Source organism: Stomoxys calcitrans, chromosome 4, assembly GCF_963082655.1.
Source record: "Stomoxys calcitrans chromosome 4, idStoCalc2.1, whole genome shotgun sequence".
Classification (NCBI taxonomy): Eukaryota; Metazoa; Arthropoda; class Insecta; order Diptera; family Muscidae; genus Stomoxys; species Stomoxys calcitrans.
Window position 1 is genome coordinate 135,289,577 of NC_081555.1, and position 15,927 is coordinate 135,305,503.

At 36.3% G+C, this 15,927-nt stretch overlaps 1 protein-coding gene across 1 annotated transcript; it reads left to right on the forward strand.

The window, feature by feature from the left end:
• The first annotated feature begins 4,687 nt into the window (after positions 1 to 4,687).
• On the forward strand, positions 4,688 to 15,679 carry LOC106085215 (glutamate--cysteine ligase). Its single transcript, XM_013249340.2, has 4 exons — positions 4,688 to 4,862; positions 10,012 to 11,603; positions 11,672 to 11,853; positions 15,388 to 15,679. The coding sequence occupies exons 2-4, from the start codon at positions 10,014 to 10,016 to the stop codon at positions 15,488 to 15,490; spliced, it is 1,875 nt and encodes a 624-aa protein (XP_013104794.1). The 5' UTR covers positions 4,688 to 4,862; positions 10,012 to 10,013; the 3' UTR covers positions 15,491 to 15,679.
• Positions 15,680 to 15,927: the final 248 nt, after the last annotated feature.

Sequence of the window (15,927 nt, forward strand, 5' to 3'; positions counted from 1 at the left end):
TTTGCTGGATAGTGCTTAAAAATTCTTCTTGAGGTCTACAATATCTCCTCTGGTTTCGGGGATATTCGACTTTTAATTTTATTTTGCTATTTTAAACAAGATGTGCTTCTTATTTTGCAATTTACGAAGAAACAAATAAAAGCCTGATAAGTTCGGCCGGAAGATCAAGAATATATATACTTGATGGAGTTTTAGACGAATATTTCGATGTGTTACAAACGGAATGACAAAATTAGTACACTCCTATCCTATGGTGGAGGGCATAAAAAACAAATAGAAATATCTTAAAATTTTGCAGATAAAAGTGTCTTTAAAAACAAAAAATAATTTCTGCCCGAATTTCTCCCCAAAATTCCCTTTCTTGCAAAGATGGTTTCAAAGTGGGCATGTTTAAGTAAATTTGCAGTGGAGACTACAAAAAAAACTTTTTGAATGGGGAATCTGGGCTTTGAAATTTGAGAACTGGAGGGGTTTTTCATTTTTTTTTAATAAAAAAATTTCCTATTTTGAAGTACAAACAACACCCGTTTAAGTGGAAACATCTTGTTCTTAAAACGCATCTAAAATATGTCCTCTTCACAAAAAATAAAGAAAAAATTAAGGTATTTACGCAAGTTTTTTCAATAAAGCCTAATCAATGAAAATCTGTGTTTGACCAGAAAATGCCAAAAATACACGTTTTTCACATTTTTGACTTCCGAGCTGTATTACTTTTAACTGAATAATCAGATGTGGACTCTTTTCACGACAATGTCATGGTAAGTTTTGTCACGAATCCAAATCATGCATAAAAATGAAAATCGAACCAGAAATGCAATCGTAATATTTCAACAAATAAATATTAAAACTCGTATCTCCAAAACCAGTGGAGATACTGTAGACCTCAAGTGATTTCGGAGCACTATCCAGCAAAAAAAAAGAATTTTAAAAATCGAACCCCAAATGAAGATTTAGCAGCCCAAACAATTTTTCGAAATACCAAGGTGACCGACTTTAGGGACTTGCCAAAAGGCGACGATCTCCGAATCAAATTTCAAAGACATATCTCTACCCGTTCTCATACGGTATATTTTTACCAATTTTTTTTAGATTTTCTCCACTGAGCAACGGTATGGCATCAGCTTTCCTCTGAGGGCATTGAAATCCCCATCCCACGTCAGCCAGGAATCCACAAGGCTATCTATAAGATTACTTTGTAAGCACGGAGAAGTGGAGCAAGGACTTTGACGACAAACTCCTTGAGAACAAAATCGCAGAAGGACTCCAGAAGGTGTTAGATGAATTCAACCTATGGGCATCAATTGTGATGATTGTTGCCGATTCAACAAACGTGAAAACCGGCAAAAAGACAGACGAGCTCTTGGCGTTGTCATGAGCGATGAACTTCATGGGTCGTTAAAATCACCAAACATCGAGCACTTCTTTCGGCAGGATTTAAAGAGCCAACCAATTGAAAGCAGCCGTCAGCAATGGTTAATCTGAAATTAAGCAAACCGGGGACTGGAGAGATGACATGAAATTCATCTTCCCCCTCACTTTTGTTTTTCGTCACTTGACTGAGAGGAGTAAGATTTCATTTGTAAAGTTTAAGTAGATCCCAAATATCTGAAATACGCGCTGGAACTCTCGTGCTATTCTACAATAGTTCTTTCTGCGATTATTCTGATGCCAGAAACCCGGAACAGGTTGCGTAAAATCTGTTCATTAATTTCTCACTCATGCGCTGAACATTGGTTGAGTAGTCAATTGTTCCGCACTACGGAATTCAAAGAACTATCTGTAGCTCTGAACGACTACCCAATAGCTCCCAAAAGCTTGAAGACCCAGTTGAAAAAAGACGAATCTCCAATCAACATTTCCCGAAACAAGTAGTGCTGTGAGCGTGCGATCAAAGTAATGCAAGACTTATACAACTTCTGACGCAACAAGGACAGCCTTCCACTAAGATTCATCCACTCCAATGACAACGTGAATATTCAACTTCCTTGTGTATTTGATGATTCTATGTAGTGTTTCATATACATATGTGGCTCTAAAGCTTGTGATCAATTATATAACTGCTTACAGTGACTTCAAACAAGAAAAAACGTGTTAAGTTCGGCCGTGACGAACCATGGATATATTAATCATCCTTTTTTATTATAACTCCACTACCATATCCATAGATATCTAAATAGGGGCTGGTCTGGATCATATTTTATTCAGGACCCGAGAACTCTTATATAAGTAACAGTTTCATGGAATCCAAGCAATAAACCCGCTTTTATGGGATTAAGACCCTAAATTGTAACATCGGTCTATATAGCAGCTATATCTACATAGTCTGATCAGGATCGTATTTCGATCGGATGTCGGCAGGCTTTAAACAACTCAAATTTCAACGAAATCGGGTAATAAATAAACCTTTTATGGGCTTCAGACCCTTAACCGGCGGATCGGTCTATAAAGTGCGATCTGAAGCATATTTGAGTCGTATGTCGGGAGGATTAAAACAACTCAGTGCTTCGGATTTTTAGCGGCGAATGCAGCTTTAATGGGCTTCAGACCCTTAATCGGCAAATCGGTCTATATGGCAGCCATTTTTATCTATTTTTTAGAATAAGGCACCTCAGTGAATTAAAGGTATAAAGGTAAACAGGCGAACTTATTTGCATATGTGAATGTACTTGGGCCAAATTTGACATCAGTCAGTATTTTGATATTGCAATTCACAAATTTCGACTTTTATTCAAATATTCTACACAATTACACTCCACCGGATGGGTGATAAAATCATTGAGGTGTGCACATTAGGTAGTGATTTTGGCGCAGGGTATACCAAATTTTATATACAAATTATACATCGTTGAAAAGGTCCAGACTTGTAGAAGACAAAAAAGAGTATATGCAAATTTTGCCCATGAACATTCCACTAAGAACCTGGGGCAAACTTCTCACATATCAATGAGTCCAATCCGATTCAAGTTTTAAGCTCAAAAATCCCCTCTTGATCAAAGATGGTTTCAAAATCGGCATTTTTTAGTAAATTTGCTGTGGAGGCTACAAATATTGGAAGGTGCAAAATTCTTATGCATGGGTTTAGACGACATATGGAGTGAAGAAAACATGTGCCCAATTGTCAGATCTGGGCTTTAGAAACTTTGTTCGCGAGGGGTTTTTCCAATTTTTTAATAAAAAAAATTGTCTTTTTTGGAGTACATATAGCACCCGTTGTTCAAATTTGTCTTAAAAAAAACATCTACTATATATCCTCTTCACAAACAAAAAAAAAATTAAGGTATTCAAGGTACTACCCATTAGTGTAGGTCAGTTGAGATTGTAAATGGCCCATATCGGTTAATGTTTTAATATAGGTTAGGTTAGGGCAAATGGGGTGCCCACCAAAGGTGAGTTCACTCAAAGGCTAATTTGGCCCATTGTGGTACCCTAGAGAGAGAAAGGGGAAAAGAAAGAAGATGTGAGACCTCGGACTAGTGTTTATACACGAATAAAAGATATAGCTGCCAGCCATATAAATTGGTCTCGGATATTGACTTCTTGAGCCTCTAGTGGGTGCAATTATTGTCCGATTTGACTGAAACAGTGCATAAAGTATTTTGTTTTGACTTCCAACAACTGTCTAAATCGGTCTGTAACTTGATATAGCCTTATAAACCGATCTATCCATTTTACCGCAATATTTTATAATTTTGCACAATGACTTCTACTGTGGTCTCCAATATACCAACCTGACATATGACATTGTTCCAATAGCATAGCAATTATTGGGTTGCCCAAAAAGTAATTGCGGATTTTTCATATAGTCGGCGTTGACAAATTTTTTCACAGCTTGTGACTCTGTAATTGCATTCTTTCTTCTGTCAGTTATCAGCTGTTACTTTTAGCTTGCTTTAGAAAAAAAGTGTAAAAAGCCGATAGAAGCCTTTCGAAAATCATATTTGATTAAAGTTCATTCTAAGTTTTATTAAAAATGCATTTACATTCTTTTGAAAAATCCGCAATTACTTTTTAGGCAACCCAATATAATTCATTATTGACAAATGCGATCCATGGTGGAGAGTATACATGATTCTGTCTGGTCGAACTTAGCACGCTATTACTTAGTTTTTTTTGCTATGGCGCCAAACAGTCTACGACGAACAAAATTATTATTAGAACAGACTAGGGTGAAGCATCATAACATTTACCCATTCATCAACCACCTATACATACTTGGCACAAGAATTGCTTAGCCAAAAAATCTGAAGACAATTTCAAAACAACTAACGAAGCCTATAACATAATTTAAGTAAACCATAAATTAAAAAAAAGGCAATTTAAAACTTTGTTATTTTGATCAATTAAAAATTCTTAATTATTGTTTAATTAGAAAATTAGCCTTTAGTTAAAAAAAAAATTGTTTATGACTCTTATTTGTTTTTATTATTGAAAGAAATCTAAGCCGATAGAAGCCTTTCGAAAATCATTGCACGTTAACAAGACCACCAAAAGCCCAAATCAAAAATTTCAAATGGAACATGTTTTTCTGGATTTGATATAATTTGTTTTTCTGTTTTTCATTTAAATATTTTTTTTTTTTGGTTTTGAGAATATTGGCAAATTGTAAATGCACTCTCAACAAAGGGACATTAAAGATTTGACAAAAATCGCCATAAATAGCTGGGTGTATTTGTTGCAGATCATTTACTTCAGTTAATCATTTTCGTCCAAGCGAAACGTACGGCATATCTCCGGTGTTTTAGAAAAAAAAACAAATTATTTTTGATTGTGAATTTTTAAAATAATTCTGTTCCGAACATATTTGTTGTTGCTGTTCGTGTTTTGTAAACTTTAGTATATTTTTTGTGATCATAAAATATAAGGTAAAAATATTATAGATACCAATACGTTTGTCGTATATGTGTTATCTTCTGACACAGGACAGTTTGCATCCTACATAAGTTAAACGTTTTAACGATAGGTGATGGCGTGTAAAAGCATTGTGATGCCTTGTCTGTTTTCTTGGCATTGGAATTTTAATGCCAAATATTTTGACATCGATTTTTCTCGGTTACGGGGTTATAAACGAAAACAATTTGCTTTGTTTAAATTAAAAAAAAATCAAAAACATTTTCCTAAAAAAAGTCGTGAAATATTGGTGAGACCAAGAAAGTGATTCATCTGTTGGAACCTTAATAAATCTGTAATTTTATATTAAAATTAAAGCTGTTCCATAAAAATTTAACAACATGCAGTCAGGTTATAGTGGAAGACTAAAATCAGTCTCTTTTAGTAAGTCTTTGGAGAAAAAAGCCTTTGGAGAAACAATCTAAACCGCTATAGTTGCACTGATAATTCTACCAACTCTGGGCGCCCTACCGTTATATTTCGTATCTTATTGTCGAGTTTTTTTTTTAAATTCTCAACAATCCGCATACAAATGTTTTTTTATGGGAATAGAGCTTATTGCACTGAAAAAAATTTGAATCTCAACACTAGTTAAAATTAACTAACATTGGGAAATATTGAACTTTCTATGGCGCTAATGAATTATGTGCTTTACCAACTCTGGGCGCCCTACCTGTATATTTTGTATCTTATTGTTGAGTTTTTTTTTTTTTTAATTCTCAACAATCCGCATACAAATGTTTTTTGATGGGAATAGAGCTTATTACACTGAAAAAATTTGAATCTCAACACTAGTTAAAATGAACAAACTTTGGGAAATATTGAACTTTCTATGGCGCTAAAGAATTATTTGCTCGCTATGAGTTTTTTTTAATCCTCAACAATTTGCATACAAATGTTTTTTGATGGAACTAGAACTAATTACACCAAAAAAAAAATTTTACCTCAACACTAGTTAAAATGAACTAACTTTGGGAAAAATAGAACTTTCTATGGCGCTAAAGAATTATGTGCTCGCTACGAGTTCCATAATTCCATAACAGTTACGAAATTGTTTTAACATACTTTTAGTTCACTTTTTACTTACTCCCCACTGGTAAAATATGAACTAATAAGCATAGCAACTGAAAGATAACATTATTAAAAAAATCGTTATTCCGAACACTTCGAATTATCTAATTGGAGATAGGCGGACACATCTTAATACTTAACCCAGTTCCGCCGGTCTCCCACCCCCACGCTATCAATTGCTTAGTTGTTTTGAAGAAGACAAATTTAATATGAGACATTGCAAATATAAATTAAATAAAACTTTACCTTTAGTCGCAGCCGAGTGTTGAACCAAGAACCTTCCTTCCATTCATCCACATCACTATTGTTTGAGTCTTTGACTATTTTCTTCTTTCACTATTTGCTAACAACACCAAAGCAAAACATTTTATAACGAGACTCGAGCCAGCAAAATGTTTTTCAATTATTTCATACTTGAAAATTATGTTCTGCATTATTCCGCGCGTTTGTGGGGATCTAAAAGAAATAATAGAACATATTTTTGAAGTTGACTATGACACAGTCAGCAAATTCAATTTTAGTTAATCACTAACTAACAGTTATTAAATTACTAACTTACTTCCTAGGATGTTATTGTGAACTCAAGAAATAAAATTGTAAACATTTTAATTATATATATTGAACTATTGTAAAATTCCAAAATTTCTTTGAATTTTTCGACGGAAAAATGCACTTTACTTGGTAAAGTGCTTGTTTATTCCAAATAAGTTTAAGTAAAATGACTAATAATACTTGAGTTTTTAACTATTTCATCTATACTCAGGAAAAGTTAGTTTTATTTGTACAAAGTTAATTTTTTTAATTAACGTGTGTTACGTAATCAACTCATAAATACAATATAACCTATTGTTTGTTAAACTTGGTTAAAGTCTCAAAAAAAAAGTATATTTTAAAATTTTATTTTAAGATAAATATTCTTTCGAGAAAACATCATCAGATTTTGCCTAGAGAAATTCATTGAAATTTTGGGTTTAAGCCTGATTTGAATTTTCGCCCGAACATCTGTCATATTAGACAACAAGGAAAGAACTTAAGAATATTACAGTATGGATGCCCTTAAGAAAGTAATTGTATGCGAATGGACCAAAATACCAGCAGATTACATTTGTGCAGCTTGCAACTCGTTTTTTGACCGACTCAGAGTAATAGTCAAGGCAAAAGTTAGTCGTATCGACCAAAAGGGGTTCCGAAATTTAGATTACTTCCAGGTATTCTTGTCATTTATCCAGGTTAGGAAAGAGGTGTTCACCCATTATCCTGTGTCTCTATCTCGTGATTGCGGGGGAGTAACACAACAGGTGCTCGCCAGTCTCTAACTCCGTCTCGTCATCAAACATATTGCAGAAAACTGCCTCTCCCAGCGCCCACCGCAACGTCAAAGATCTGACGCACAGTGGGAGAAAATCGAAAAAAAAAATTGTAAAAATATGTCGTGTGAGAACGGGTAAGGATATCACTTTAAAATGGTAAGAGCAGAAGTGTTGGCGAGATCTCGTTTCAAATTTTAAGGTCCTAGGTTGGCTGGTCTGCCAAATCGTTATTTGTAGTCCGATTTTCAAATTTCTTGCTGGAAAGTGCTCCCTACAAAAAAGTCCGTTACAAGCCCAGACCCTCATTTGGGCACATGCGTTTTATAACCACCATCATAGGATGGGGATATTATAATCTAGTCATTCCGTATGTAACACCTCGAAATATTCGCATAAGACCCCATAAAGTATGTATAGTCTTGATAGTCTCGACGTTCTGAGTCGATTTAGCCATTTCCGTCCAAGCGTCCTTCTGTCTATCGAAATCACGATAGCGGTCGAACGCGTAAAGCTAGCCGTTTGAAATTTTGCACAGATACTTAATATTGATGTAGGTCACTGAGGAGATCAGGAGATGCAATGGACATGTCTGGCGAGCTGCTGCACCCCCTTGTAATTCTAGTGGAGGCATTCGCATTCACCATGCAAAACTTGGAGGCTTCAATCTGCTCGGCCCAAGCTATGCGCCGCTGCTCATAACCTAGGGGAAAATGCCATAAAACGTGATGCGCATTTAAGTCTCCTAGAACCAGGCGATCATGGCCAGACAGTAGCCCACTTATGTCGGGCTTGTGAGCTTGGCCATTATACACCTTGTACAGCTCTATCTTGGCAGTACCGGACTTGACCGCTATCCCCCTGCAGTCCATGTTGGAATCACTAGGGCAAGGCGCAGGCGCTGTTGTGATATTCATTGGCAGACTCCAAGAACAACAACAGCGGTTTAAAAAAAGTCATCAAAATTGTTGTTGTGTATGAACTGTAACGCATTGACGCTGGAAAAAAGCCAGCCAATTACATTGAAATCACCAAGAAATAGAAAGCGATGTTGACGCTTGAAAATAAGAAGAACAACGGTTGAAGGGATTAGCTTGTGGTAGCAAAATTCAAGTCTCCATATTCCAAATTGGGATGTAGATCTAATTTCAATGTTACAAATTAACATGTTATGAACTGTAGGCCCGACAGACGGGAGGATAGAGATCAGCGCTATTGTACTGATGATTAGACTAGCAACCTCAGACACGTGTACAATGGGCGTGCATGCGATCAAGTCCAATCTGTTCACCTGACAATTTCTTTTTAATAATCAGTAAAAATGCTTCATTTCTTTTCAATAAAAATCCTTCATTCATTCCCTTGGTCAGATTAGCACGACTCTTTCCCTATTTGGGAAAAAATAATAACGTAAAATAATAAATTCATTGACCAGTCATACCAGGCACACAAAATAAGCAGGCGAGATTGGTCTTTACTGCACGAAATGGTGTATTACGAATGCCAATCCCCCACCTCCATTCGTTAAGCGATCCTTACGTAGCACATTGTATCCGTGACAACTGTGCAAGCCACAGGTGTTTGTTAGCTTTGTCTCCTGGATCGCTGCAACCAATATGTTTGTAGTAAGAACTGTCTAGCTCCTTAAAATAGCCATCAAACATAACTTCTACCTCTTCCTTACTCGCAAATAATGTTTTCCACCGAGCCGAGGAAACAAAGAATATACAGAGGAACCAAAAATTGACGAATATAGTGCGTGCTGAAGCAATTCGCACTCTAATTCATGAATCTTTAAATTTTTTCAAATTAAAAAACTGATCAAAATTTTCAATATTTACAAGTTTGCTGAGATCCAATAAACATCATGGCGACTTGAAACTTAAAACATATGTATTTTTCACGAAAGTACTGATTTACCTACTACTAGCGCCATCTATATGCCAAGTCGGCTACTTTGGGAACGTCTTCGTATATGTTACTTTATAGAATCGCAGATCGAAATTTCTTAGTGTTACCAGCAATATCGTTAGAATAACCTTCATCTGTGGTGGGTATAAAAATGGTATATTTTAAGAAGATTCTATATCCAAATTTTATACCAAATTGACTACAAACAAATAACTTTGACTTTTGCTATTATTTATGTATTCCTGTAATAGGCCGGTCGTGTATATGATTACTTTATTTGTTTTTTTCTCCAAAGTGGAGTCGATTCATACATAGATTTGAGAAAGTTCCATGCCTGAGATTTTGAACTGCAGGTGAATAGGATGTTAGTCTCTGTGGTCTATGTGGTCTATGTGGTATCGCAAAAATTGCCGGATCCGCAGCAGACATATCGACATGAGCAGAGAGGTGGTAGTGAACAAGAAAGTATAGCCACCTTTCGAAACGTATATCAATAGCTACTATGTCTTTGTCCAAGGATCAGTTGATCAGACAATTTTTTTCCGTAACATTTCAATAATCAAACCTTCCAACCTAACGTAAACATCACTTATCACATTATCTGAAAAAAAAAACAAAGCTGTTCATTTTATTTCAAACCACAAACCCAATAACGCTTTCTACGAAATTCACTGAAGTCGTAGTCTAATCACGTGTTTCCATTTGGTTAAGTAGTACCAACCGGCTTTTTAGATTGTTTTGCTTTCAAAACAACATTGTTATTGATTGAAATAATACATTCATAAATTATTTGATCCCGTGATTTCCTAATCTGTTATCTTTTTCGTATTTCCAGTTATGGGTCTTCTAACCGAAGGCAGACCCCTGCCATGGCCGGAGACAAAAGCTCTTGCTGAACATGTGCGTCGTCATGGCATAGAACAGTTTATTAATCATTATCATAAACTGAAGGATCGCAAAGGGGATACTCTTAAATGGGGAGATGAAATTGAATATATTTTGGTTCGATATGATGAGCAGCAAAAGAAGGCACGTGTTGTGTTAAAATCCCAAGCTCTGTTGGAGGTTTTAAATGAAAAGGAGGAGACAAATCCACATGCCTGTAAATCCTTGTGGCGCCCGGAATTTGGGGCCTATATGATCGAAGGTACACCGGGAAAGCCCTTTGAAGGTTTTCTAACACACTTCAATATGTTGGAGCCAAACATGAGATATCGCCGCGAAGAGGTTACTGAGCTGTTGGAGAGAAATGAATGTATCTTGTCTTTGACAAATTTCCCCCGCCTAGGATGTCCCGAGTTTACATATCCCATATACTTGCCACAGCCAAATAACCCCAAATCCATAACAATGTCAAAATATTATCCAGATGAAGCCACCTTTGAGGGTCATCCTCGTTTTAAAACTGCCGCAAAGAATGTGCGCATGCGCAGGGGTGAAAAGGTGGCAATTAAAGTTAAGGTATTTAAGGATAAGAATACACAATTCCCCGTTGAGGGAAGTCCAGCCAATGAGCCTGACATGGTGGTCTTAGATGCCACAGGTTTGGGTATGGGTTGTGGATGCTTGCAGGTAACCTTCCAAGCTACCGATATGCAAGAAGCTCGCGCTCTATATGATCAATTGGCCGTAATGTGTCCCATTATGTTGGCACTGACCGCAGCTTCTCCCATATATAGGGGTTACTTGACAGAAACTGATTGCCGATGGCACATTATAAGTTCGTCGGTGGATTGTCGAACGCCTGAAGAACGAGGTCTCAACCCTCAATGTGGAAACAAATACTATATACCCAAATCTCGTTGTGATTCCATTAGTTCATATCTTTCGCCAAAAGGAGAGAAGTACAATGATCTCCACTTACCATATCATCAAAGGGATTATGATCGTTTACGCCAAGGTGGAGTGGACCATCTGTTGGCTCAGCATGTGGCCCATCTCTTTGTGCGAGATACCATTAGCCTGCTGGACGAGAAAGTCCATCAAAATGACAAAGAAGAAACGGACCATTTTGAAAATATCCAATCCACAAATTGGCAGACAATGCGTTTCAAACCTCCTCCACCCAATTCCCCCATAGGATGGCGTATCGAATTTCGTCCTTGTGATGTTCAGATAAGTGATTTTGAAAATGCAGCCATTGTATGCTTTGTAATTCTGTTGACGCGCGTTCTGTTGGCCTACGACCTGGATATGTTAATGCCCCTTAGTCGCGTTGATGAGAATATGAAAACAGCCCAGAAGAGAGATGCTTGTCGTAAAGGCAAATTCTGGTTTCGTAAAAATGTTCTGCACCCAAAGGACAAACAGTCACATATTTATATGAATAACTCATCTAACAATAGTGGCTATGAGGAGCGATGTGGCGATAAGATGTCTTTCGATGATTATGAACTTATGACCATGAATGAGATATTCAATGGAAAGGTCAGTTAAGAATCCAACTTTTACTACAGAAACCTTAAATTTTTCTTTTAATTTCTTACAAATTGCAGTCTAATGGCTTCCCCGGCTTGATACCTTTAATATATAAATTCCTAGAACCCATGGACATCGATGGCAATACGTTTGGTGTCATTGACAAATATTTGAGATATATGCAGCAACGGGCGTCCGGAAAAATCATCACAGGAGCTCAGTGGATAAGAGAGCAAGTCCTGCAACATCCAGAGTACAGGTAAGATTTTCGAAAAAAAATCTTGAATACACACAAAATTATCATTTAATAACAAATTGAGCCGAAACACACTCAGAGAATTTTTTTTAGTAAAAACAGCCAAAAAGTTTGCTGTTACAACGAAAAGTCCGCGGAAAATGGGAAAGCAGTAAACATTTTCAGCTGTCTTCTGGTTTCAGAATAACTATCTGATTCGAATTAGCTGTGTCCTTCCGTCAATCGGGCAGTATGTCCATGTTAATTTTTCAAGAAAGTAAAGGTCGAGAAGCCTATTGAAAAATGTTCGTCAGATTTTCAGTAATAATGCAATAAAATGGTAAAATTAGAGACGTTGTAAGCTCCATAAAACGTATGGATTTTGGTCGAAATCGGTTCAGATCTGGTTATAGCTCCCATATATATGCTCGATCGACTTACACTAATACTGCAGTAATGTGGTCATTTGTCAACCGATTCTCATGAAAGACTTCTCTTATGATTCCCGGCATTGCTGCTGAATTTCATAGAAATCGTTTCATATTCAGATATAACTGCCATATATATGTATCAATCGATTTTCACTTTAGAGCCTTTGTCAGCTTATTCACTTTAGAGCCTTTGTCTAAATATACACAATGCTTTGCTGTCACTGTCTAGAAAAGGCATTGTGTCCGTCACGACAGCTCACTGTCTGATCGGAAAATATGCCGACAGACTGAAGGTTGTCAGTAGCGACTTTTGCCGAAAGTAATGACTTTTGTGAGGACGTCAAGGAAGAAGAGACTATAGAACATCAGCTGTGTGTGTGTCCCGCACTAGCAGTCAGAAGGACTGACTCCCACTATATGCCCGGATTTCATTCGAAATTATCTTTTTTAAATGTACGCAATGTGGTGTAGGGAATCAAAGGGTAGGCTTCGCCCGACTTTAGCCCATCCTTACTTGTTTTTTGAAGATTTAAAATTAGAAACAGGGGCTAAACTCTTTTGGGAGAAGTTTTTACATGGCATATTATACGAATGGCATATGACAAATGTCACCACCACTAGGAGGGGATAACCGCCGATGAATTTTATGATGTTCTCACCAGGATTTGAACCTAGTTGTTCAGCGTTATAGGCGAACAAACTAGACTCTGCGCTACGATGGCTTCCGATTTCAAATAACAGCAGACAAAATTTCTGTTGTCCTAAAGTTCAGCGAAATTGGAAAACAAATCACGTTTTATAGGTTCAAGACCTTAAATCGAGAGGTCGAACTATATGACAGCTATATCCAAATCTGAACCAATTTGGGCGAAACTGAAAAAAGTCGAAGAGACCGATGTTGAATTTTGGTTTAATATTGTACTTTTTGGCAGTTATATCCAAATAAAGACCGATCTGAACCATACAGGACAGGGATGTTGAAGAGCTTAACATAAGTCACTGTGTCAAATTTCAGCGAAATCCGAAAATAAATGCGCTTTTTATGGGGAGATCGGTTTTTTGGCAGCTATGTGCAAATCTGGACCGATCTGGGCTATTTTCAAGAAGGATATAGAGTGACTCACTGTCCTAAATTTCAGCGCCTTTTATGGGTCCAAGATCTTAAATCGAGATATCACACTATATGGCAGCTATATCGAAATCTGGACCAATATGGGCAAAATTGAAAAAAATTTCGAAGGGCCTAACACAACTAACTGTCCTAAATTTCAGCAAAATCGGACAAAAAATGCGCCTTTTTTATAGGCCCAAGACCTTAAATCGAGAGATAGGACTATATGGTAGCTATACCCAAATCTGAACCGATCTGGGCCAAACTGAAGAAGGATGTTGAGTGGCCTAACGCAACTGACTGTCTCAAATTTTAGTAAAATCGGATAAAAAAAGTGGCCATCGTAGCACAGACGTTAGCATATTCGCCTATAGCGCCGAAAGCCAGGGTTCAAATCCCGGCGTGAACATCAACAAAATTTCTGCGGTGGTTATCCTCATACTAATGCCGACTTCATTACTAAGGTATCCTGCCATGTTAAAACTTCTCTACCAAGTGGTGTCGCTATGCGGCACGCCGTTCGGACTTGGCATTAAAAATGAGGCCCCTTATCATTGAGTTTAAACTTTAATCGGACTGCACTCATTGATATAAAAGAATTATCTCCTGTTTCTTAATGGAATGTTCATGGAAAAATTAATATTTAGTAGTAAATGTGGCTTTTATGGGTCTAAAACCTTAAATCGGCAGATCGGTCTATATGGAGGCTATATCAAGATATAGTCCATTATAGTCCAACTTCAAACTTAACCTACCTATGGACAAAAAAGTTTCTGTGCAAAGTTTCAGCTCAATATCTCTATTTTTAAAGACTGTAGCATGATTTCCACAGACAGACGGACGGGCATGGCTAGATTGTCTTAAATTTTAATGACGATCAAGAATATATACTTTACAGGGTCGGAAATGGATATTTCGATTTGTTACAAACTGAATGACAAAATGTATTACCCCCATCCATCAGTGATGAGTACAAAAATGTACGCCCCAAATTCAGAAATAATTTATATTTACCTATAGGCAGTGCTTAACTAATGTTAAGCAGTGCACAAATGTTGAGCAGTTCCTTAAAAAGTTTAACCTTTTTAATTTTAAATCAGCAGACGGTGTTTGCTGATATCAGCAAAATTTTTACGCTGGGTGCAATTAATTTCATTAACTAATCGTCCATTTAGTCAAGTAAACTTTTAAAACAATAATTTATTTAATCAAATAATTTTGCACACTTAATTCGTTTAATTAAGTTATTATAACTTCTACCATAGGATTGGGGTATACTAATTTCGACATTCCGTTTGTAACACCTCGAAATATTCGTTTAACCGCATAAAATATATATTTTCTTGATCGTCATAACATTTGAAGTCGATCTAACCATGTCCGTCCGTCTGTCTGTCGAAAGCATGCTAACTTTCGAAGGAGTACAGCTAGCCCAGTTCCTTAATGGAATGTTCATAGGAAATTTGATTTATTAGTAAAGCTAGGCGCTTGAAATTTTGCAAAAATTCTTCTTATTAGTGTAGGTTGGTTGAGATAGTAAATGGGCCAAATCGGTTCATGTCTTGATATAGCTGCCATAAAAACCAATCTTGTGTTTAAACTTCTTGAGCCTCTATAGGGCGCAATTCTTATCCAATTTGGTTGAAATTTTGTACGTGGTGTTATGGTATGACTTCCCAAGTATGGTCTTAATCGGTTCATAATTTGATATAGTTGCCATATAAACACATTTCCCAATTTAACATTCTGAGCCTCTGGAGGGAAATTTTGGATGTATGGTCCATATCGTTTAATAACTTGATATAACTTATATATATTGGAAAAAGTCATTCAAAGAACTTGACAAATGCGATCCATGGTGGAGGGTTTATAAGATTCGGCCCAGCCGAACTTAGTACGCTTTTTTTTTTAATTGAAAATAATTTTGAAAAAATTTTATTTTTATTCATTAATAAGTAATTTTTTTTTTCATTAATATATTGTAGTATATCCCACTTTTCTTATTCTTTTTTACAGACAAGATTCAATTGTTAGTGAGCGCATAAACTATGATCTTTTAAAGACCATTCAAAGAATACAAAATGGCAAAGATGTGGAACACATATTAAGATCAGGCTGAGCCGAGATAATGAAAGTAACATTGATGCTTACAATATGCATTCCCATTTGATAATGGACCCCATACTATAAAGTTGTATTATGGGCACTCAAGCTTCTGAAATTTTCAGGCCAATTCATCATCTAAACAGAGTTGTACAGCATGTAGTCAAGTTGTTCAATCTCATTTTTTATACAAAATTTAATTTTAATTTACTTTATAAGCAATACACATACATATGCATTTAATTTTGTACTATAGTAATTTAAGTTATTTTCAATTAAAAAAAAAATATATATATCAAATAATAAATATATTAGTTGAACAAATTGCATTAAAAATTGTAAGGGTGAACCCTAGAAGCAGTATTTTGACGCCATGAGAATAATTGCGAATATTTTGCATGGACTAACTTGGTGATAGGGGTCATCAAACGAACGTTGCCATATAACTGAAAA